The 21,894-nt window shown below is 32.0% G+C and overlaps 4 protein-coding genes and 1 long non-coding RNA gene across 7 annotated transcripts; 2 read left to right on the top strand and 3 right to left on the bottom strand.

Annotated features, from left to right (window-relative positions):
* Nucleotides 1-36: 36 nt before the first annotated feature.
* LOC109603571 (thioredoxin domain-containing protein 15) lies at nt 37-1,231 on the bottom strand. Its single transcript, XM_020020059.2, has 2 exons — nt 1,081-1,231; nt 37-1,022 (listed from the first exon to the last, which is right to left on the bottom strand). Exons 1-2 carry the CDS (start codon nt 1,121-1,123, stop codon nt 196-198), a joined length of 870 nt encoding a protein of 289 aa, XP_019875618.2. The 5' UTR covers nt 1,124-1,231; the 3' UTR covers nt 37-195.
* A 40-nt stretch (nt 1,232-1,271) lies between these two features.
* On the bottom strand, nt 1,272-2,534 carry LOC109603522 (glyoxylate reductase/hydroxypyruvate reductase). The gene is made up of 2 exons (XM_020020025.2): nt 2,257-2,534; nt 1,272-2,200 (listed from the first exon to the last, which is right to left on the bottom strand). The coding sequence occupies exons 1-2, from the start codon at nt 2,436-2,438 to the stop codon at nt 1,300-1,302; spliced, it is 1,083 nt and encodes a 360-aa protein (XP_019875584.1). The 5' UTR covers nt 2,439-2,534; the 3' UTR covers nt 1,272-1,299.
* Nucleotides 2,270-2,711, top strand: LOC126264366 (uncharacterized). Its single transcript, XR_007547095.1, has 2 exons — nt 2,270-2,377; nt 2,520-2,711. It is a non-coding gene; the product is annotated as an uncharacterized LOC126264366 (long non-coding RNA).
* A 242-nt stretch (nt 2,712-2,953) lies between these two features.
* Nucleotides 2,954-5,618, bottom strand: LOC109603499 (bifunctional methylenetetrahydrofolate dehydrogenase/cyclohydrolase, mitochondrial). Of its 3 annotated transcripts, none has more exons than XM_020020013.2 (3): nt 5,485-5,618; nt 3,778-4,233; nt 2,954-3,719 (listed from the first exon to the last, which is right to left on the bottom strand). In XM_020020013.2, coding segments are annotated over exons 1-3 (900 nt in total). In that variant the 5' UTR covers nt 5,487-5,618; the 3' UTR covers nt 2,954-3,277. The 3 variants fall into 3 exon arrangements, with proteins under 3 accessions (XP_019875572.1, XP_019875559.1, XP_019875566.1); XM_020020000.2 differs by lacking the exon at nt 5,485-5,618 and adding an exon at nt 5,000-5,194; XM_020020007.2 differs by lacking the exon at nt 5,485-5,618 and adding an exon at nt 4,299-4,419.
* Nucleotides 5,619-6,604: 986 nt separating this feature from the next.
* On the top strand, nt 6,605-21,801 carry LOC109603344 (SH2 domain-containing protein 4A). The gene is made up of 5 exons (XM_020019831.2): nt 6,605-6,780; nt 19,251-19,950; nt 20,237-20,455; nt 20,719-20,910; nt 21,335-21,801. The coding sequence occupies exons 2-5, from the start codon at nt 19,254-19,256 to the stop codon at nt 21,436-21,438; spliced, it is 1,212 nt and encodes a 403-aa protein (XP_019875390.1). The 5' UTR covers nt 6,605-6,780; nt 19,251-19,253; the 3' UTR covers nt 21,439-21,801.
* Nucleotides 21,802-21,894: the final 93 nt, after the last annotated feature.

Consider the following 21,894-nt stretch of genomic DNA (forward strand, 5'->3'; position numbering starts at 1 on the left):
TCATTCAATACATTTATTTTCATTAAATACACAATATATATGTGTACATTATCTTTTTTACAATAACAATTTTATTAATAAAATAAATGTACAGTCTACAAATATTTTATTGATTTTTAATCAACAAAATTAAAACTCATCAAGTACAAAAAGATAAATATTAAACAAATAAGTTAACAAATCACAGTTTATAATCTAGTCCACATGTTCATGGTCCTGTTCATGTTCAGCATGCGCTTCAGATTCCCTCCAATATTTCTTTGCAGTTTCAACAATCCAGCTCCAAGTATCCGTCATTGTAAAGTAATAGCCAGCGCATAAATACAAAAAGATCCAGGACAAAACCAAAAAGGTATCAGACTCCTTTGAAGGAACACTATAAACAGGTCCCCCAAAATCAGCAGATGATACAAAAGTCTTTTTGGCAATGGCCTGAATACCAGTGCTTCTTGTTATGAATTTAGAAAACAAGTCCAAGGAATATTTAGAGTCATTATACTTGGCAGCAGCTCTTCCATTATGGAACAGGAGCAAAGAAGGAACACCAACAATGCCATTTTGAGTGTTGAATAGGTGGTACATCATGGCATTAATGGCGACCATTTTAATATCAGGAAATGCTCTGGGCAAGGCATTGTAATGGGGGGCAGCCATGCTAGAAAACGGACAGTGTTTAGAATAGAACAAGACCAAAATACAATTTCCAGGTTTGTCTTTGTGAGTTACATTCTGATCTGGCAACAATAATTTAATCAACTCCGTGTCATTTACTAATTGGACCTCTTGGCTCCCCAAATTTGGAAGACATTTGACGTATTTTTGTGTCGAGTTGGTTTCATCATTTGAATCGCTTGTTATATTTACGCTGGTCGTGTTCGAGGTGAATAATGAACTAACGCCATTGCTGATGTAGCTGAACAGTTCTGGTTTTTTGGACTTTTCGGTCAGTGATTGTTTTTCGATTGTTTCTGGCTCGGGCAATGCATTGTTGACTTCCTCGGTATTTATTACGGTTAAAATAACTGAAAGTTTACATAATTTAACATATTATTCAATATATTCGACCTATAATTTACTTACAGATGAGGCCGATCGCGGAGACCTTCAATAACATGTTTTGCATGCAAAACAAAATTTAATGTGTTGCCAAATTTTTGATGAGATTTGACAACTGTCAAACCAATTTCAATACACAGATAAAGTAGAATTCCACTTTACCTACACTCTAAATTTATTATACAGGACCGTACTCGTTATTAATAAAATTCAAATTTGGTTTCATTAACTTTATTTTACATCTTAAACTTTTAGTTCTGCAGGCATTTCCTCTCCATTTAACCCCTTCAAAATATTTTCAACTGTTAAAATCGCCATTTGATTTCTAGTATCAATGGATGCGCTTCCAATATGTGGTAAAATTACACAATTTTTCAATTTGAAAAGAGGACTGTCCAAGGGTAAAGGTTCTGGAGTCATTACATCCAAACCAGCCGCCCATATCGTTTTATTTTCCAACGCCCTAATAAGTGCCGGTTGATCCACAGTTCCGCCTCTGCTTGAATTTATAAAAACCGCAGTACTCTTCATTTTATTAAATGCCTCGTCGTTGAACATATTACTAGTTTCAGGCGTCAATGCGCATGTTACAATTACGAAGTCGCTCTCCCGTAGCAGCTCATCAAAGGAGACTTTGACCGCGTTGATCGCTTTGGCTCCAGGCTTTTCCGACCGATTGTAATACAAAAATTTCTTAACGCCGAACGGCTGCAAACGCTTGCCGACTTCTAAGCCAATTCTTCCCAGTCCAACAATTCCGACCGTGGAATTCTCGAGACTCGGTCCGCACATCCAAAACGGCGACCAAGCTTGCCAACCACCGTTTCTCGCCTCCTCGCTCGATTCCAATAATCTCCTGCTTGTCGCCAGCAACAACGCAACAGTTAATTCGGCAGTCGCACTGGACAAAATGTCTGGCGTGTAGCCTACCTTGATGTGCCGCTTTTTCAATTCGGTCAAATCTAAATGATCGTATCCTGCTGACATTGTAGCCACGACCTTCAAGTTTGGACCGGCTGAATCCAAAACCTGCGCGTCGATTTTGTCGGTCAGCATACAAAAGAGGCCGTTCTTGTCCTTAACATTTTTTATTAACGTGTCTCTGGGTACTGGGCCCGGCCCTGTCCACAAATTTACTTCACAGCTGTTTGAATTAACAGGTTAGAAATAAAGAATGTTAATGTATGATTATTAACTTACTATTTGGACAAAAGATCCAGGGCTTCTCTGTTAATTTCTCTGGTTACGTACACTGAGGGTTTACTCATTTTTGAATACTGTCGGTACCGATTTATAGTATTGTTGATGATCAGCTGGCGGTGTAAGTAGTTAACGCGATTGACATTTGTAATTTGCAAGAATCTTGTAATAACTGTACACATTGCCACGCTCTTAAATTATGCAATAAATTGTGTTGTTCGTAGGTCAATATTTATCAGACGAAGTTATTAATAAAATTTTAGGTTCATTCAAACTGAAATATTCTTTATGGGGGAAATTCAGGAGAAGAAGATTGTCTTGTTACATTTACAGAAATATTTATTTTTGTGTTTTATTTACCTATCACTTACATAACTTTATCATATTGAGCGAAATTCAAATAATTATTAAGTGGTTTAAAACCAATAAATTTATCAATAAAAACTTTAACATTCGCATAATTGTTTCATTTTTATATACTATACAATTTTATAAATTGATGAAATCCAATTTTTGTTTTATTTACTTTATATTTATAAAATATTAGTATATTCAATATCAAGAAGATTATCAAAACTATTTTTAAATGCAATTCTCTTATTTCTATTAACAATAGTAATTATTTTTACTTACTTTTATTTATGTATAATCAACGATTTAACTCAATTTTTTTCAAATACTAATAAAAATTCATATGTAAATTACCATATTTATTTTTCTGTTTATTAGTAAAAAGTATCTATATTATATTTGTTTATTTTATGTGGCATATGTGGCAGATCGAAATTCAAATAATTATTAAATTTATTTAAACTTAATAATAATCTCCTTACATTTACAAGTAAAACCTTCTCAAATTTACTAAATATCTAGGTTTGAAGTTAAATCAAATCAAACAAAACAAATTAATTTACATACTTGGTCCATTTATGTCAATTTACTAAACACATGAGTTACCTTCACAAGGTATAATACAAAAAAATTGATAATACTGTTAACAACCATAATAAATAACAAATAATTATTGAGCGAGCGCTTTAGCAGCCTTCACGGTGTTATGCATTAACATAGCGACAGTCATAGGCCCAACCCCGCCAGGAACTGGAGTAATATGACCAGCCACTTGACTGACCCCATCAAAATCAACATCTCCAACTAGCTTGTTTTTACCATCAGGAGTTTGGATTCTCGTTATTCCTACGTCAATGACGCAAGCACCAGGTTTAACAAACTCAGGTTTGATTAAGTTAACCACGCCTGTGGCAGAAATAATAATATCAGCACGTTTGGCGAAAAAGTGCAACTCTTCAGGTGGGGTATGTCTGTGGCATAGAGTCACGGTGGATTCGAAACCTGGCAGTGCGTTGCGTTCGTCCGAATGCAACATTAATGCGATCGGAAGACCCACGTTCTTCGACCTGCCACAGATCACAACGTTTTTACCGAATGTTTCGATGTTCGATCTGAAATAACATTACAGTCAGCTAGAGAAATCGATCACAGTGAAAAAACTAGCATCACCTCTTAATTAGCTCGACGACTGCTAAAGCAGTGGCGGGAACAAGCGTATCCATGTTTAAAGTCAGCTTCCCAATGTTTGAGACGTGAAACCCGTCCACGTCTTTCCTAGGATCAACGGCATTGCAAACGTTCCTCTCGGAAACGCCTTCAGGAACGGGCAATTGCACCAGAATCCCATCGACGGAATTATCCTCGTTCAACTCAACAATCCTCTTAATTATTTCTGACTCGGTTACGGTGGAAGAGAGACGCTCAGTTCGGCTGGTAATTCCCACGTTTTGGGCCGCCAGCATTTTGTTCTTGACGTATTTTTCACTGGCGGGGTCGTTGCCGACCAAAATTGCGACGAGACATGGGGCCCTTTTACCATTCGACATCCACTCGTCTACGTCTCTGCGCAGCTCCTTCTGAATGTCCTGGGCTATTTTCTTGCCATCGATGATCTGAGTATTTGCCCTATAAAAATATGAAAATATTCATGAACTGATAAAAATTTAAACGTAGAAAAATAGAGAAAATACCTCCAACGCATTCTGGATGTATGATAATATACAACAGAAGATAAGAAACGTGAATGCGAGACTTGTACTGATGGTTTGGGTAGGACAGTCTAGTCTTATATAGTTGGAAAGATGAAGAGATGTCGTAATTAGTATTGTTAAAAACATGATAAGGGATAATGGGACGTCAGAAATTACCGCATTGCATCATTTAGCATTTTATGGAAAATATGTTATTTCATATGAGGTATTACAAAATAATGCTTTTACATCAGAATTGGATATATCTAAAAAATAACTAGATATTTTATTTATTTTAAAATGTCTATAAATATTTTTCAGACTTTGTGCATATTTATCTTTTTTATTAACTATAGAAACAACATTAAAATAAATTAGCAACAAGAAATACTATTATTGTCTTTATTGTTAGTAACAAAAAAACTTTTCCACTTTTAGGACTAAACATTTTATTGCAGTCTGATGCAACAATAGTCATTTTCTTTGAGAAGAAAATAAGAAACTAGATGAAATGACCTCAAATTATTGTTTTACTAAATTTTTATATAATCATTAAAATTTTGCTCACACTTTTCAATTTTATCATAAACGTGCGACCTTTAACACAAAAGTCTACACAGACTGTCTACAAAAATACTTTATATTAAAACAATAAATAAATTTGAAATTATCTTTGAAGAACATCTTCCCAAAGATTTTACCTGAAAGGGTGCCTGGTGATAATAGAAGTTCTGCCGACTTGCCGTATAATTGACACAAACATTTTTAACAATTTCTGAACGAACAATGGATTAACACGTCGTTTAACATTTCATTTTTTATTATATGAATCAGGTTTTATCAGTTTAAATATTTTTAGAACGACGTCTTTCATAGGTTATGTTTGGTTGTCATAATTAAGTTCCAGGTAAGATCATAAAAATGTAAAAAGTCTTATCGGACATTTCTGTAACTATTACTAATGTTAATTATGTATATAAATAATCAATAGGAATTTAATTCATCACTAGACATTACAGTTATCTTATCAATTAAATTAATTAAACTCCATTGGGGGCATATTTTAAAAATATCTACAACCGCATGACAACCAATCTACGTCATTATTCCAAAATTGTTATTAATTGCTTAATCAATAATTATTAAATTTATCTGAGAATTTCACAACTGAAGTTTGCACACTTACATTACAGTCTCTAAAAAATGCGACCACGTGCTTCTAAAACCACACCTGAACTGAAATCAGGACAATAGGTGTTTTACATGGAAAATTAAATATGTTTTGATGTATCTAGAGATGAAAATAATAAATAAAAAAATATTTTTCATTTAAACAGTTTAGTTGAAATAAGTACGAAATGAAAAAAATAATATGACAACGTTTATTAAAGAATAATTTAAATAAAAAAATAAAACAAGATAATTGAAACTAATAAGCTGCAATGATAGTTGCCTACCCACAAATAAAGTTTACATTGAAATAGACGATGCAGCATTTATTATCGATATCTCAGCAGAATTTTCAAAATGTTGAAACGACAAAACGTCGTTTCTATAAATTTTTATAAAGCGACAATTAAATGCGATTTCGTTGAGCGAATAACACGAATTTACACGCACGGTTTGTTATTAACGCGCGATCTTAATTGTTGCAGTTAATTAAGAGCGAAAAGAAAGCGATGTTAACTCTAATTGTTGCATTGTAAAAGTCGACGGCTGATATTAATTAACAGGAACCGAAATATGAATTTGTTTCGAGTTTATTATTTTTCTTTTTTTTTCTCTCTATTTATAATTTCGTTCGGAAATAATAAAAATATAAACAATAGTTCCTTTGAAGTCATACAAGTAATTTCATTTGCCAGTGAACCGGTAAAGATTAAGGACAAATGCAGCGGGTTCACGCACATAACTGTACCTACGGGTTCTGAGAAGGCACGAATTTACAGCAGTAACCCAATGAACGTTTTGCAGAAATGCATTATAAAAATTCCTGCTGTCTACCGCAATGTCGGGTTTCGTAGAAAATCCCAGTTTTTACGTATTTCGTGGCAGGAATAAATTTCAAACTGTTAAAATTAAACACTAAATATCAACAAATCGAATTATTTATTTGTTTGTTCCATTATGAAATAACGTAGTAAACCAACAAGGGTACAAAACTGTTTAAAAACGGTTCATTAAGATTGTCTTATCTCAGGAACGTTAAAGATTGAACTTTAAAGAGCGTAAGTTTGACAACGTCGTAAAATAAGGCCTAGTGCTTGAGTTCTTCGTTTCGAATGGAATGGTTGGAAGTAGTCGACAGACGACCGCGAAAGTGTGCAGAGCAGGAGCACGTGACGCGCGCTTTCCTGCTAGTGTGCTTTTCGAAAACTCGCACATGTGTGAATCACACGCGCATCTGCGTTAAAGTGTGTGTGTGAATAATAATAATAGTTTTGTTCACCTTTTTATTTAGTTGTCCCACAACTCTTTAAAAGTAAGTTTTGATTGTTTATATTATTTTGTTGTCAGGGACTGCCACTTACTTTTTTCGAATTGATTTCAATTTTTTTTAATCCGAACAACAAAACAGAAAAGTAAACAAAGCATGTTTGTCTAAAACTGGAAGCATTGATAATATTTACTGGTTAATTAACTGAAGCAATTTAAACTGCAAACAGTGCACGATAAAAGATAAATGCATGTTTAGTCGACCGGTCATAAATCGGGTGTGCTTAATGGAATTTTTAAACACACCCTCGTGTCTAGTCCATTATTATTCTAAACGCGTCTGGTTGATAAACATCGCCGTTTATAAATGAACCAAAGGCGCACTTTTCATTTATCCGCACTGTTTATAAACAATTTGAGAATGATAAAATGTTTTATTGCATATTAATCATGTGGTTAAATAATTACTAATTGGACAGATACGATAAAATTTTATTATTATTTGTTTATAAACAACTGTTTAAGGCGTAAAATATTATTTAATAATTTTTATAGGTTGCAGTCGTTCCATTAAGATGTAACTAATCATTAATTTCACACTTTAGAGGTAGATTGTTGCCTACGCCAATGAATCTTATCCAGAATTCCAAGAACAAACCAGACGCATACAAGACGTGATTAGAATAACATTTTGAGCCACATGGCTCAACTTTAATAGTCTCCTACCGAGTTAAAACATGGAAGCGTTCAAGAGATAAAGAAAGGAAGTGGTAACTTCGATAACAGTCCCATGTGAAACGATCGCGGATTTCTATGAGCAACCTTCGCGCTTCCTAAAAATTCCGCATCGGTTACGAATCGCCGAAAGAAAACAAAGCGGAAACGTCGTAACTCGTGTAAAAATTACCTAATGGATGAGCTCTTGCCCGTGAAATTACGACAAATGCATTATTTATGGCCGACTTTCTTTCGATGCTAACGCGAAAATCGAGTAAAAGTTTTTTTTTCGGATTGATATTTTGGCACAATTTTTTTTATGTAACAGAATCATCGGGACCGTGAACGAAATTGTTTATGATTATGTTAATTGGCTTGTTTTTAATGTCTTGGTTCGGTTAAAGAATAAGCAGGTTTTATTTTATTCCTCGTAAAATGATAAACGGCAACCATAACATAACTGTGTTAATAATGTGCCACAGTTAAATAAATTTAAATGAATGACATGACAACACATGACAAACGCAGATTAGCTAAAATGAATGTGGGACATTGATAAAAAATATTTCTGTGTATTCGGATCAACGATAAGGCTCGAAAAATTATAAATGTGTATATATCTAAAACCGCACAAATACCCCGTAAGCCGTTAACAGATATTAGTTTTGTCTTGTTGACGTGAAACCGTTGCAGTGCGAGAAAAAGAAATGCCGTTTTTTTACGGAGAAAAACGCTGAAACCTAACAGTAGTCAATACAAACAAAATCGAACCATTATTGTAGCAACTAACAGTAACATTATCCGTCGACAATGGTGCAGTTTCTTTGTGCGCTCAACGATTTTCGACGCTTCGTTCGTGTGATTTTTCAACGAACAACAATGCCCGAGAAAATTTATTGAAACGATATGGGATTCCCGTAATTGGAAGACACGCACACAATATACAATGAACATTGTACAGGGCTACTTATTATATTTTGACCACCCTATTATTTGTTTTATTATGTGAGATATAAAAAATAAAAATACATACAGAGGGGTCCCCCTTGAATTGAATTGATTGAATTTCGAGACGGGACAAGATGTACAAAAAATATTTTAATTTAAATATTTTGTTTTAATCATAAAAGATAAGTTGCGCATAAAATGAACCGCTAGTAACTTCGTACTCACCCAATTTAACCAAAATATCATTAAATAGATAATAAAAATATAAATTACAAAATCACTGTTTCCAAATGTATGGCAAAATTTAGTTAGATTGAAAATATTTTACATGGTTCTTATTCTATGCCGATATATTGTTCTTTCAAATGTTATTGGGGGGTCTTTTTATGACCTATTTTTCTTAATGGAACTCCTTGTATATTATGACATTTTTGGAGATACTCTTTTTTCCCTGATTATATCTATATGTTATATGTATAGAAATTAAATTTTAAATGTTCAATCTTACATACTTATCTGGATAGTCCCTGCTTAATTTAGTTATTCAAAATTTTTTGAGCTCGTAGTATATTTTAAAAAATTAAAAGATCTTAAAAACTGAAAAAGTATGCGTAACATTATATAATTATAATCAGAGAAAAAAGTGGATTTTTTATGATTTTGTCATGAAAATTCAAAAATATTGTTACAAAATTTATTTATTTATCTTGTTGCAATATTTAATACAAAATAAATAATAGAGAAATTAAAATATATATCCAATCACTCTGTAACCAACGTGTATGTTTGAAGGTACATACATCCACAGTTAAAAAATGTAAGCAAAAAATGTCGTTGAATCATTGTGCATCCGTACAATAGAAAGTACCGTTCGGTACCCGTTTATCACGCGACCATTTCTTCTCGAAAGGCGAAATATCGGAGCATCTCAAGATCCATTATGGTCCATGGTCAATAACGAAGACATATGGACGGCGGACGTTCAATAATTATAATTAAATGGACGCGAGACGCGCCAGCTGGAATTCCATATTCTCACTGTTCGGTTTTTTTTTATTTTTTGGTTTTAGAGTAAATTTAATAACGGTTCTTCACAAACGCATAACATGTTAGTTAAATTTAATTTATTGATTTCCTTAAGGCCTTTAACAGGATAAATCATTCTGTTATTTCACCTCTGGAGTGCCTCAAGGTACTGATGATTTTAAAATATATCTTCATTTTGAAATTGTAAAAGGTCACTCTTAAAAAATTGAAGATTGATGTAGAAGCAATATTGAAATCATTGAATATAGGCAAATGCAAAGTAGTATTATTTTCCAGAAATCCACTCATGATTAATTATGAACATTTGTTCTCAAATGTTACGGCACGTTGATAATATTAAAGACCTAGACGTAATCTTCAATTGTAAGCTCACATTCAACAATAAATTCAGACTATAAAATTTGTCTTCGTAATACGCAATACCCACAACTTCAATATCGAGGTTACACTTAAAAGTTTATTTTTTAGTCTTACTGTATTGCAATACAGAAGTAACACCTATAAAAACCGTCTAGAAAAAGTCCATCGTAAATTTCTATATATTCTTTATTACAGGATATGCGAGATTTAACCAGAAAAGAGTTAACGTTCAGTTTATCTGCTAAACAGTCTCTAGAATTGCGCACATTGATACTTGTTATTAAGTTTGACTCATGAAATCTGCACTATTTTTTAGTTATTTCTGTGCCTCATTTGGGTTCTAGATATGTGCACATTTTATTTGCCAATAACCAGATCTGAATCAACCTTTTTTTTAATCTTTCCGGTGTACATAGGTCTAATAACTTTAATTACATATTCAGTGTAGGTGCTCTACATTAATACTCCTTGAAAACAATAGGGAAGGCTAGTAATTGTAAAAATTTGCTTATTAAATTATATTAAATCATTCTTTGAAATTGACATTCATTCGTTGCACGGTTCTATTTTTAATATTGTGACGGCGTGAAACGCGACCCAACCTTTCAAGTTCACACAAATTAAATTTAATATTTCCTTCTCTCATACACGGGAATTTTAAAGATCGTTTCCTTTATGAATTTTAATTAATTCGTACCGTACAGTTTCACCAAAAAAAAAATGGACGGTTTGCAATTAAAAGTTAACAATTTTCTCTTGTAATTTACCAAATTAAACACAAACACGACAAAAGCAACAGAAGTAGTTTTGAAGGAAATTTCTAGTTTAACAGTCGCGTCGCAGACGAAAAAGTGTATCGCAAAACATAAGGACTACTTTAAACTGGCACACAACGAAACAGGTAGCGGATAATATGGCACCGATTCGTATTGATACGTTCAGATTTTCCTTGGTTCGCGATTATTTTACAAAGAAATGACTTTTTAAGGAAGCAACCTTTAAAAAACTGTACAAATGACGTCAGTACAACCTTCAATTAAACTGGGATGAAAGAGATCTTTTGTGTCGCTTCCTATTGTTTCGGTGTAAGGTTGAGAATGTGGAACGCGTCATTCGATTTCGCAATGTTTAACGTGTTCCGTTCAATTAGGCCTCGAATTCAACCGTTGCGTTTGTAATTTTTAACATTTTTCGTATTTGGGTCGGAAAAAATTACTAGTGTGACTTGATGAAAATGCGCAAGAAATCCATCTGGGTCACAAATAACTGTATATCAAATTTTAGTCGTCAGTTGCAGATTGCCATAGGCCATAAATTTCAATAACGATCCGTCTGTGTACCGAAGAGACCTCGTGGTTCTGGAAAGACGTCACCATACAAACAAATACATCACACCTTCCCCTTTTCAAACGTTGAACAGTCCTTGACACCTGAATCGCACTTGTTGTCTAATCCGGAATGGTTCAAAGTCTTGATGCAGATTTGTCGCGCACTAAAACGCAATGTCCTCGTACTGAGAATGGGAAACACGAGAATAATAGTTCGATTTGCTAATTACTTCCTTTTTGCATCGACTTAATTGTAAAACTAACACTCGACGACAATTTCGATTAATATGTAGATTTTCGCTCGCACTATTAAACATAATTTTTAAGCCGCTTTCAAATCCTACTCGGTTCATAATTAGTCATTTTTTTCTGCCGCTAATTTCCTATACTTGGACACAATATCGGCGGCTGCGAGTGAAAGCTCAATTAATCAAAAGTTTAGATGCATGAATTCACCAACGCGATCCACCACTTAATTCGTTTTTCTAGAAAAAAGTGTGATAGCATTAATATAGACAATTACAAACGGAAATATATATTTATATTACGTTATATACTATGTGGCTCATTATACCAGGAAACACCACGTAACTATATTCTAATTAATAGTAGTCCAAAAGACAGATAATAATCTATTGACCTATTATTCACTATAGTTGGGTTACAAATAAAAAAATTACAGGGATTTTTGCTTTTCGATTGGTCACAAAGTATATTTCATAAAAAAATTAAAAAATGTCTTTCATTTCCTAAATTATGTTAGATTATAGAGTCTCGTTTATAAATACGATATTTTACTGTTAATAAATCCTAAAAGTTTCGTAAATATTTTTCCATAAATGTCCTCCAATTTTTTCAATATTCTTTCATTTTCTTCGTGTATAAGTTTAAAAAAGATTATAATTATAAGGTTACAATCGCTCATATGTAGAGCAACTTTAGAAATTTACATTTGTCTTCATAAAAGTGTACTTTTAAATATCCATATTATTGTCAGTTATACAGTATGTTTGATAAAAACAATACAGCAATATAATTGTTTATTAGTGGGTTTAGTTAAGTATTTATTAATATTTGAATAATATTCAACGGCCAAAAGTAGAGAAACTTTAAAATAAAACAACCTTATATACATTTAGCCTTCTTTTATTTAGTATCTAGTAGCATGTCCGTTAATTTTAATAACTTCTAAACACCTTCTCTCATTGATTTTGGAAGCTTTCCAATATAATCGTTCGAAATTTCTTTTGAGTGATTTTGAACTTCTTCGTAGCGTTCTTTCATACTTGTCAGTCTTTTTGCATCAATCGCGATCAATTTCTTCTCAAAGGTCTTCCATTGGATTGAGATCTGGGTTTTGTACTGGCCAAGGTATGACACGTACTCTTTGAGAAGCGAACCATTATTTAACTAACTCAGACGTAGGTTTCGGATCGTTGTCGTGCTGGAAGGTTTTAAAAAGTGATGTTACGGCAAATGGAAGCATATGATTCCATGCTTCACAGTGGGTTTAGTGTACTTCGGATTAAACTTTTCATTAATTGGTTCTCTCACCTATGAAATGCCATTAGATTTGAATAATTGAAGTCGACTTTTATTGGGAAAAAAAATTGTTTTCCATTCCAAGGGTTTCTTTGTTGGTTTTTTACCATAGAGACAATTCTTTTTAGTCTTCGTTTTATGGTACCCAACAACATACTGAGTTCGTTTATTTTTTGATTTATGCGGGATCAGCTGATAAAAGTGTCGCGAACAACAAGCGTTTTTGTTTTCCTCCCCTCAGCTCTGTTAGTCTTCGTCCTCTAAATGACCGATTTGTTTAATTTTAAGTCAACTGCAATTTTACTCTGTTTTTCGCCATTTCGGAACTTTTCTACAATTTGTTATTTAATTTGTATCGTTAACTGGACACTTCTAGTCTAGTCTAGCTAAAATTAAATTATAAAATCATTTGTATTGAATATAGTGTTTAGTTGCTTTACTTATGAACCCTGTCCGAAATAAAATGTTGTATAAAAATTATGTAAATAAAGGTATCCGTATATAAATTGAGGTGCGAAATGTTTAGACACTTATTAATAATAAAATTAATTTAAATTAAAAAGAATTGTTCTTTTAATAAAATGATTATGTTTTTTAATTTCCTAGTTTGTCATATCTATTGAAGAAACATTAATTTTTCAAAAACCACATTTATTTATGTCAAAAATTTACCAAATAAAATGGTGATTTTTTAAATTGTTAATTTGGAATTTTGAAAAACATATGTGTACATTTATGCTCCATATATTTTTTTCTCTTAATTTTTTAATTGTAACCTTAATTTACGAAATGTATAAACTGTTATACATTCTTTTACTAAACGTGCCGAATACGACAAACAACTATTTTTTTAATTTAAATCTTGACTGAAGGGATGGACAACTCCAATTTCGATTTGTATTGATCCAATGAAAATTAGCTTGCAGGAGTTGAAATTTTAACTTTCATTCACTTCTCACATTTTAATCTTATTATTATTATTATTTTGTAATTTTATTTGTTATGTTCATTAAAAATGAAGCAGGTTTATAGCAATATATTTTTTAAAAAATCATATTTCGTTTCCAATTGACTACAATTTTGAGAGTCTTAATAGGGTAGCAAAATACATATAAATTTCAACGAATCAAAGGGAGTTGGGTAACACATAAACTACACAACAACACATAAAAAACTATAGATATTCATTGACTTAACCCAAAAAGGTTTAGATTATCGGATCAGTTTTTCCTTGTTAAAAAATATGGTCAATTTTTCAGAATTCCTTCTTTTTTGTTTCATATTCCTTGAATTAATTAAAAAATCATAAAGCATGTAATAAAATTAAATGATGACATAAATTTGAGTAGAAAAGATTCGACAATAACCTAGATTACAGAATTACAATTCCGCATTATGTAAGTTCGAAGACGTTTTATTATTTTTATCTGCGGTTTGTTGTCAAACGATATTATTTAATATCGATACAGTTTATTGTTCGTTCTGATCCATGAAAGTGGAAAATGCTGCTTACGAAATATTAGCAATCGATATTTTGTCATTTTTGCCTACCTCGAATTTCATTTTGTTTAAACCGCGTCAAGTTGGAACAAATGTTTTGAAACAGCATTAAAATTTTACGATGCAAAAAAGTGGATATGTTAAAATGTTTATTTAAAATAAACATATAAATTTGAAGAAATTCCCACGCTTTAATAACACTTTCGGCAGTGTCTTGGTACAAAATAGCTCATCGCAGGAAATAGAAAAGCATTTCGTACAATTAAACCGGTGTTTAGATGTAAGATTAGTCCAATTTCATTATTAATAATAAAATGTTCGTCCACGGCTGACTTACTTTTCCTACTAACGAAATTAATTAACTAAACACTTTCATTTTTCGTGCTCGAGTTTTTCGACCGGCCCGAAAATGTTTATTCTCACAGCTCCAACCTTTGAACTTTGTTGTGATACCGATAAATCAACAATTTCACTTTTGTGTTTCCATTTTTGCGCAACCAAATAAACAAAAATATTGTGGGTTTCGTGTAAATTTCCTCGGAAGTGATCGATGCACTTGGTTGAACTTTCTAAAGCCGAAATTACTATGTACGGTGTCAACCAAGTGCATACTCTAATCGCATGTTATAATATAAATACTTGGAAAGTATAATTTGATCGAATCAACCCAGTTTTATGGAAACGCATAGAAAAAAAACAAAGGTTGTGTTAGATAATTGTTTGTTTGCTTTTCTATTTTGACCTTTAAGACTGTTAAGGGAGAACGGTTATGTTGCGCAATAATAAAATCTGCGAGGTGTTGTAACAATGTAAATTCTTCGAATATGCAAAATTGTGTTAAACCCGCTACTTTCGCACTTTATATGATAACATGGGTTATGCAAGTGTTAATAAATAATTCACACATTCAAATTGTACATAAAAAAGAAAGCAAAATTAATTATTTCATTGTGATTGATGTAAATAATAAGTCATTAGTCGAAATTGCGGAGACATTACAATAAACACGCATAGTTTTGAAGTTACATGGAATGTTATTTAAATCGATGTTTGAATTATTCATAATTATGTGCTTTGAAAATTGTTAATACAGATTTTATGCGACCATTGATAACGTATTCATGGATTTTAAACATTCCTAGGTAATTACAATAGGAATTTTATAAATTGTTGTGAATCATAAACAAATTGAATTCTGTTAATCACGTTCAATTGTGACGCAAAATTATTTTAGGATACGCTTTTAAAAATTCTTTTATTAACTCCAGTTTTCGGGCAAATTTTAAAAAACTGTTGAAAAAAGTTGATACTAAATTATATTTTTAAAATTTTCATGTTTTTTGATCAAGTTTTTCATGAATTTCGTCTACTTAAATTCCTTGCTAATATGTCAAAAAATCTCTTTGGATAAATCCAAAGAGCATTTCTTTATAAATTTATTCCATTTATGAATTTTATTTTTTCTAATTTCTGAAAAATTTTTTTTCTTATTTTTTATCAAGTTTATTGATAAGTCTTGTTTATGTTAAAAAATTCAAAGTTTCAGGTGTTTTAATTAAGTTTTTTCAACAATTTATAAACTTATATATATATGATTTTTAAGTTATTTTAGATAATGAATATTCTTTGTAAATTATTAGTGTCAATTATTATAATAATTATGACAAAGTTCTTCGAGTATTGGTCATGTGTTCTGAAAGTTTTACTCTTTTTTATAAATGTTAGTTTACGTCATCATCTTCACCGATGGACCGATGCGACGGACTCACATCTATTTAGACTATTTTGTTTTGTAAACAAATCTGAAGGATTTGTTTACACTTAAGAATCGGGACAGTTTTTAAGAAAGAACCAAACAGTTAAGCTTTAGATGTCGAGGGTTAATGTACGTTTGTTGTAATAAAGCGTATTATTGTGAATGTGTTTTAATCAAACTAAAACGACAGAATAACACTCGCTAATCTATCATAAATTTAGCCAATTATTGAGTATTTTTTTCTCTCAGATTTGTCAGACAATCTCTTTAAGTTAGTAAACATTGTTTGAAAATAGATTTTTTTTTTTAATTTTTGTCAATTTATGAATTTTGTTTTTATTCTTTCCAGATTCCTGACAAATTGTCTTTCGTATTTTCGTATTAAGTTACACTAAATTATTTTAGTCTGTATTAAAAAATTAAAAAGTTTATTTTAATAAGTTTTTTTCGGGAAATAAGTTTAAATTTATTTTACTAATGTAATGTCTGTAGTTTTTTGTAATTTAAATAAAAATTTAATTTTGAAAATATTTTCTTCAATTTTCTAGTATATTTATCAAAATTATCTTTCTAATTTTTCATTAAATTATATTAAATATTAAATTAGTGAGCTTTATTTAGTGAGTTTATGAACTTTGACTTTTATTCTTTCCAAATTTCTGGCAAATTGTCTTTTTTATTTTCATATTAACTTACATTAAATTAGTGAAAATTATTTGTAAATATGGAAATTTTAGGGTGTACTAAAAAGATCTAAAAGATTCATGTGCTTAAATCAAGTTTGTTTGTATTTTAGTACAGGCAGTACATATATTTTTTTTATTTTCTCTAGTTTTCTCAAAAATTTATGAAAAAGGCCTGGCTATATATAAATAAATATTTATAAGTTATTACGTAGTAAATATAGGTATAAATTAATAAAATTTTACGGGTTTTAGTCGAGCATTTTGTAAATTTATTCAGTTTTCTCGTATATTAATTAAAACTATTTCTTTAATTTCATATTAAATAATATTAGATAAACGAATATTGTTTGTAAATAAGGAAATTTTTTTGGTATAAATTAATAAACTTTAAAATTTTACGGGTTTTAGTCAAGATTTTTATAAATTTATTAAGTTTTCTCGTATATTAATAAAAAATATTTATTTAATTTCATATTAAATAATATTAGATAAACGAATATTGTTTGTAAATAAGGAAATTTTTTAGTATAAATTAATAAACTCTAAAATTTTACGGGTTTTAGTCAAGATTTTTGTAAATTTATTCAGTTTTCTCGTATATTAATAAAAAATATTTCTTTAATTTCATATTAAATAATATTAGATAAACGAATATTGTTTGTAAATAAGGAATTTTTTATATAAATTAATAAACTCTAAAATTTTACGGGTTTTAGTCAAGATTTTTGTAAATTTATTCGGTTTTTTCGTATATTAATAAAAAATATTTCTTTAATTTCATATTAAATAATATGTTTGTAAATAAGGAACTTTTTCGGGTCAATGAATATTTTAAATGTTTTACGATTTTTTATAAATTTTGCCAAATAAAATTCTTTTATTTTTCCCAGATATTGAATTATATTAATTTGTTGCATTGTCTGTAAATATGGAATTTTTAGTATATATTCCATAAATTAATATAGTAAGTTTATCTACCGGTTATTTTCTTTAATTTTCATGTAAAGTCTAAAAGTTTTGCGAGTATTGGTCAAGTTTTTTATAAATTTTTCATTTTCTTAAAATTCTGTCATTCTTTCAAGACATAAATTTTTCTCAAATAAGTTTTTTTCGAAAATTTAATCAATTTTTTAAAAAATTGTCCTCTATTTTTTTCCTGATAAATTTACAATAACATTTCAAATTTTATTGAGAACAACTGTGCAGAAACAGTCTCATTTCAGATCGTCATCACCGAAGTGACGAAGGCCAATTCCAGACGACAATTAAAATTAATTGGTCCGCCCAGTTTATAAATAAATCGCGGTTAATTCCGCGTGTAATTGCCGACTGCAGACACACTTAAAAATAGCGGGACCAACATCTAGTCGCCATTTGTGCCGATCCGTTACCTTATCCCAATCGATTTTCGATAATCAACAACCGCTTGTTTTGCTCGCCGTGTAACTTTCACTGAAACCTTGACACTTGTCTATTAATTACATAATGTTAATTTATTGGTAACCTTCTGCATAAAAAGCCAAAACGGCGCGAACGGGTCGCTGATTAAAAAGAGAAAAGATCTCCCTTTTCAGAGTCACTGAAAAAAAATGCACACCCGATCAAGGTAAATTCTGTTCGTTACAAAGACTTTAAAAGGTCATCGATACAAATATTTACTTTCACGGATACAAGAACCGGCCATTGTTTATGGTACTGGTTCGCCAAAGCGATTTCTTCGGCAAACGTTCAAAATTATACGTTTAATCGCGGTTAATGTGCTGTTTTTCATTTAATCAGTTACTGATTAGTGGTATTAAGTTATTTTATTTGTTCGGGATGCGTTTCAACCGTGCATCCTCTTAAAGTAGCTCGATAAATCGTTTCTTTGCCGTTTCTCGTTAGATTGTAATTGTGGTTGGAGTTTTTTTCATCTGGCTTGAGACTTTTGTGCAAATCCGAGCACGTATTTGTTGGTCAGTGAACCTGCAATAAAAAACCTGTGCAGATTTATATGCTAATCTCATTTTACAGATCGCACATACTAATTTTCTTACAATAAACTGTTGTTAAAGATCGAAGTTTGTTTGAGAATACATTTTTTAACAAAAGTACTATTGTAACAACGGATTTATGAATCACTTGAAACGTGTGGGTCAGAACCTAGGTGCATAAACATCCCGCAAGTGCAGACGGTCTCATGTCACGTCTATCTAAATATAATATCGGTAAAATTAAACTAGTGTGACTCATCAAATCCACCCTAAAACTATCTTTGTATAAACGAGGGTCGAAATGCAATCGATAACTTTTCTTTTTTAATAGTGCTAAACGTTGCCAATTAACGTGCCAGACAAATATTTATCCATCTTATAATTGTTGTTGAGACTTTTTCTTTTTACATTCGTAGTTTGCTTAACCAGTTTTTGAATCTCGTTCGTAGTCGAACATCTGCTTTCCCTCATACACGCTTATCAGTATTACTCACTTGTTTTTTAAGACACATTTTAGTCGCATCTAAAATATCAACTACGTCAAATTCAACAAGATAACCAAGATAAGAAAATCATAAACAGTAATAAACTTTCAGCCATGGTAGAAAAACGTCGTTTTGAAAATGAAAATTAACTCACATCATTATGTTTCGTTTCAGGCAATGTTGGAGCAAATCCTACGCGACATGTACATAGATCCGGAACTTCTGGAGCTGCTGGACGAGCAACAGAAGCAGACGCTCTACTGTAAAATGCGCGAGGAGCAAGTACGCAGATGGAAAGTGTGGAATGAAAAACTCGGCGACCAACCTCTCCAAACGAAAACTAACAAGAAAAAGAAAAGTGTCAGCTTCCTGAAGGGTTCAGACGGAGAGCCGTGGGTCTGGGTGATGGGGGAGCACGAAAACGACAAAACAATCGAGGAGATTTTAAAGGAAGAGGCGCTGGAAAAAGCCAGGAAGCTAGCGGAAAAAGAAACGGAGGAGTTAAGGAAGTTGGCTATGACTGAATGTAAGGAAGAATACATGTCGCCCAAAATCGAAGATCTGGAAGAGGAGATTTATTGTTCAATAGATGAACTACGCAATCAGATCAACAACAAACCTGCCTTGAATAACTACAGCTTGAACCACTACCAGAACAAGAATAACCGGCACAACTTTGTGGACACCAGAGAAGTGCTGCAAGAGATCTCGCAGAAACCTCAAAAGGTTTCATCCCGAGTTGCGTTGTGGGAGAAGAAAGTCACGGAAGCTCGCACCAGCGAGATTCTCAAATCCATCGAGAAGAAGAACGAAAGACTCGCGAAGGAGGCAGAGGAAGCTGCCAAGAATAACGAAGAAGTTTGGCAGGAACAAGGTAATCTAAGGCTGGTAGTTTAGGTAATAGATTCCACTACTCGTTTGTTTTCTTAGTTTTTTGTTTATCCTGTATTTTCTGCGACTTTTTAAATGTTGGCACGGGATATAAGGAATCCTTATTTATTATTCTATCGGGGTTCTTGTATTTTCTGTGATAAAAAGATTCCGAAATATTGACACAGTATACAAGAAGGTATTGAAGAAGTTTTATTAAAATCTGTCGTGTTGTTTCCACGTGATGTACATACATACATATTTATTATATGTATGCACTTTTGTTATAGAGAGGAAAGCAAAGGAGGCAGAACAGCAAATTAGAGAGATCGCTAGAAGAGCCAGGGAGGAACACAGATTGTCGACATTAGACCTGGACGCTTCCTACAGTATTATAAACTCGGGACTTCCTCCAGGAAAGCAAGCAGTCATAGACTGGTACAGAAAGAGTGAGAGGGGCAGATTGGCCGGGTTGGACGCGCACAATAATTTCCAGCCTTGGTTCCACGGTAAGTCGATGGAAAAAATGTAATTTTAAACACGCGATTCAAGGAGATGAAAAACTGCAACCGGAGACCGTTCAAGTGAGGAATGCGATTTGTTTCTGCGGTTTGCCGAATAAAGCGAGACAGTTTCAAGGCTGGCGGTTCATTGAATTAATGCGACGCATAAAATGCTGTTTAATTTTATCAATTAGTGGTTCTTAAATGGTTACTTCCTACGCGTTTTTTTTTACTAGTAGAACAGACCTATAATTTACATTTGCTTTTAGGTTTGATAACGAGAGGAGATGCGGAAAAACTTCTTTTGGATCAACCACATGGTACGTTTTTGGTACGTTTGTCGGAAAAAGTTTGGGGCTACGCCTTGTCGTACCGGTCGAAGGAGAAATGCAAACACTATTTGGTGAACGCTGCTCAGAAGTACAAATTCGTGAACAGCACTTTGGATTATAACAAGCTCGGTAAGAAATATGAGTCGAGAAATTCCACAAGACGAACGTCATCCAAACAATGTGTCGAACATCTGATTCGAACTTTGTCTGCTCGCATAAACAAATAACAAAGAAAAAAAAACACGAACAAAGCACAATTAACATAAAAATTCCTTTATGCAGACACATGCAATTATTTTAATTCATGCAACATATCTCGGTTTGTTAATTAATTGTCTGTACCACAAGTAGTTGCACAATAGCTTAAAGAAAGTCTTTCCTGGATTCCACCGGAAGATCGTGTTATCATTATACGGTTTCAGTGTAAACAAACACTTCCTCGATACGTTCAATAATCCACCTAATAGTTTAGAACATTTTCAGTGATTTTATATAACAATTTACTCATGTTCTATGTTTGGTATTAACTATTTTCTTATTATATCTTTTTCAGAGGATCTCATTAGCTATCACTACCAACAACCGTTGACCGGTGGAGAAAACCTCCTCCGCCCCTGTCCAAGACTAACGGACGCCGCCCTAAAAGAACTGGTTTGAAGCTATTCGCGAAAGCTTCGAGATACTGTGATTGCCTGGCATTTCTCATTCGACAAGTCTACACATGCTGATCATACGATATTCTATTTAGTTTAAGTTCGAGGAAGATATAATTAATCGCTTTGTAATCTATATTTTTCTCAGTTTTTCATTTAGTCATTATTTCCAACGAAATGTCTTAAGTGATTTTTAATTTTAGGTTTTATTTGTGGTAACACTATTTTTTATATATGAATGATAATCGACTTTGATTTAGATTTATTAATAATATTTAACTTTGTTACAATATTATAAGCGTGAATGTTTTAATTATTGTATGCTTAAGTTTTTTTTTAAGTTCGATAATACAATAAATAAACTTTTTCCGTTGTTTTATATTTCCCCAAGTATAATTAAGTTGATAAGAATTCATTAACCTCATTTAAATGACTTCGGACTTCCTCAATTCACTTTTAT

The sequence above is a fragment of the Aethina tumida genome, chromosome 1 (genome assembly GCF_024364675.1).
Source record: "Aethina tumida isolate Nest 87 chromosome 1, icAetTumi1.1, whole genome shotgun sequence".
Lineage (NCBI taxonomy): Eukaryota > Metazoa > Arthropoda > Insecta > Coleoptera > Nitidulidae > Aethina > Aethina tumida.

What these genes read in the sequence shown, in the direction of transcription:
- LOC109603571 (XM_020020059.2), bottom strand. Translation starts at nt 1,123, where the DNA reads ATGCAAAACATGTTATTGAAGGTCTCCGCGATCGGCCTCATCT. An exon ending in CTCCGCGATCGGCCTCATCT is followed by an intron (nt 1,023 to 1,080) that starts GTAAGTAAATTA and finishes GTAAACTTTCAG; the next exon opens with TTATTTTAACCGTAATAAAT.
- LOC109603522 (XM_020020025.2), bottom strand. Translation starts at nt 2,438, where the DNA reads ATGTGTACAGTTATTACAAGATTCTTGCAAATTACAAATGTCAATCGC. An exon ending in CTGGATCTTTTGTCCAAATA is followed by an intron (nt 2,201 to 2,256) that starts GTAAGTTAATAA and finishes TAATTCAAACAG; the next exon opens with CTGTGAAGTAAATTTGTGGA.
- LOC109603499 (XM_020020000.2), bottom strand. Translation starts at nt 5,061, where the DNA reads ATGTTTGTGTCAATTATACGGCAAGTCGGCAGAACTTCTATTATCACC. An exon ending in ATCACCAGGCACCCTTTCAG is followed by an intron (nt 4,234 to 4,999) that starts GTAAAATCTTTG and finishes ATATTTTTATAG; the next exon opens with GGCAAATACTCAGATCATCG. An exon ending in GTCGTCGAGCTAATTAAGAG is followed by an intron (nt 3,720 to 3,777) that starts GTGATGCTAGTT and finishes ATGTTATTTCAG; the next exon opens with ATCGAACATCGAAACATTCG.
- LOC109603344 (XM_020019831.2), top strand. Translation starts at nt 19,254, where the DNA reads ATGTTGGAGCAAATCCTACGCGACATGTACATAGATCCGGAACTTCTG. An exon ending in TTTCCAGCCTTGGTTCCACG is followed by an intron (nt 20,456 to 20,718) that starts GTAAGTCGATGG and finishes ATTTGCTTTTAG; the next exon opens with GTTTGATAACGAGAGGAGAT. An exon ending in TTTGGATTATAACAAGCTCG is followed by an intron (nt 20,911 to 21,334) that starts GTAAGAAATATG and finishes TATCTTTTTCAG; the next exon opens with AGGATCTCATTAGCTATCAC.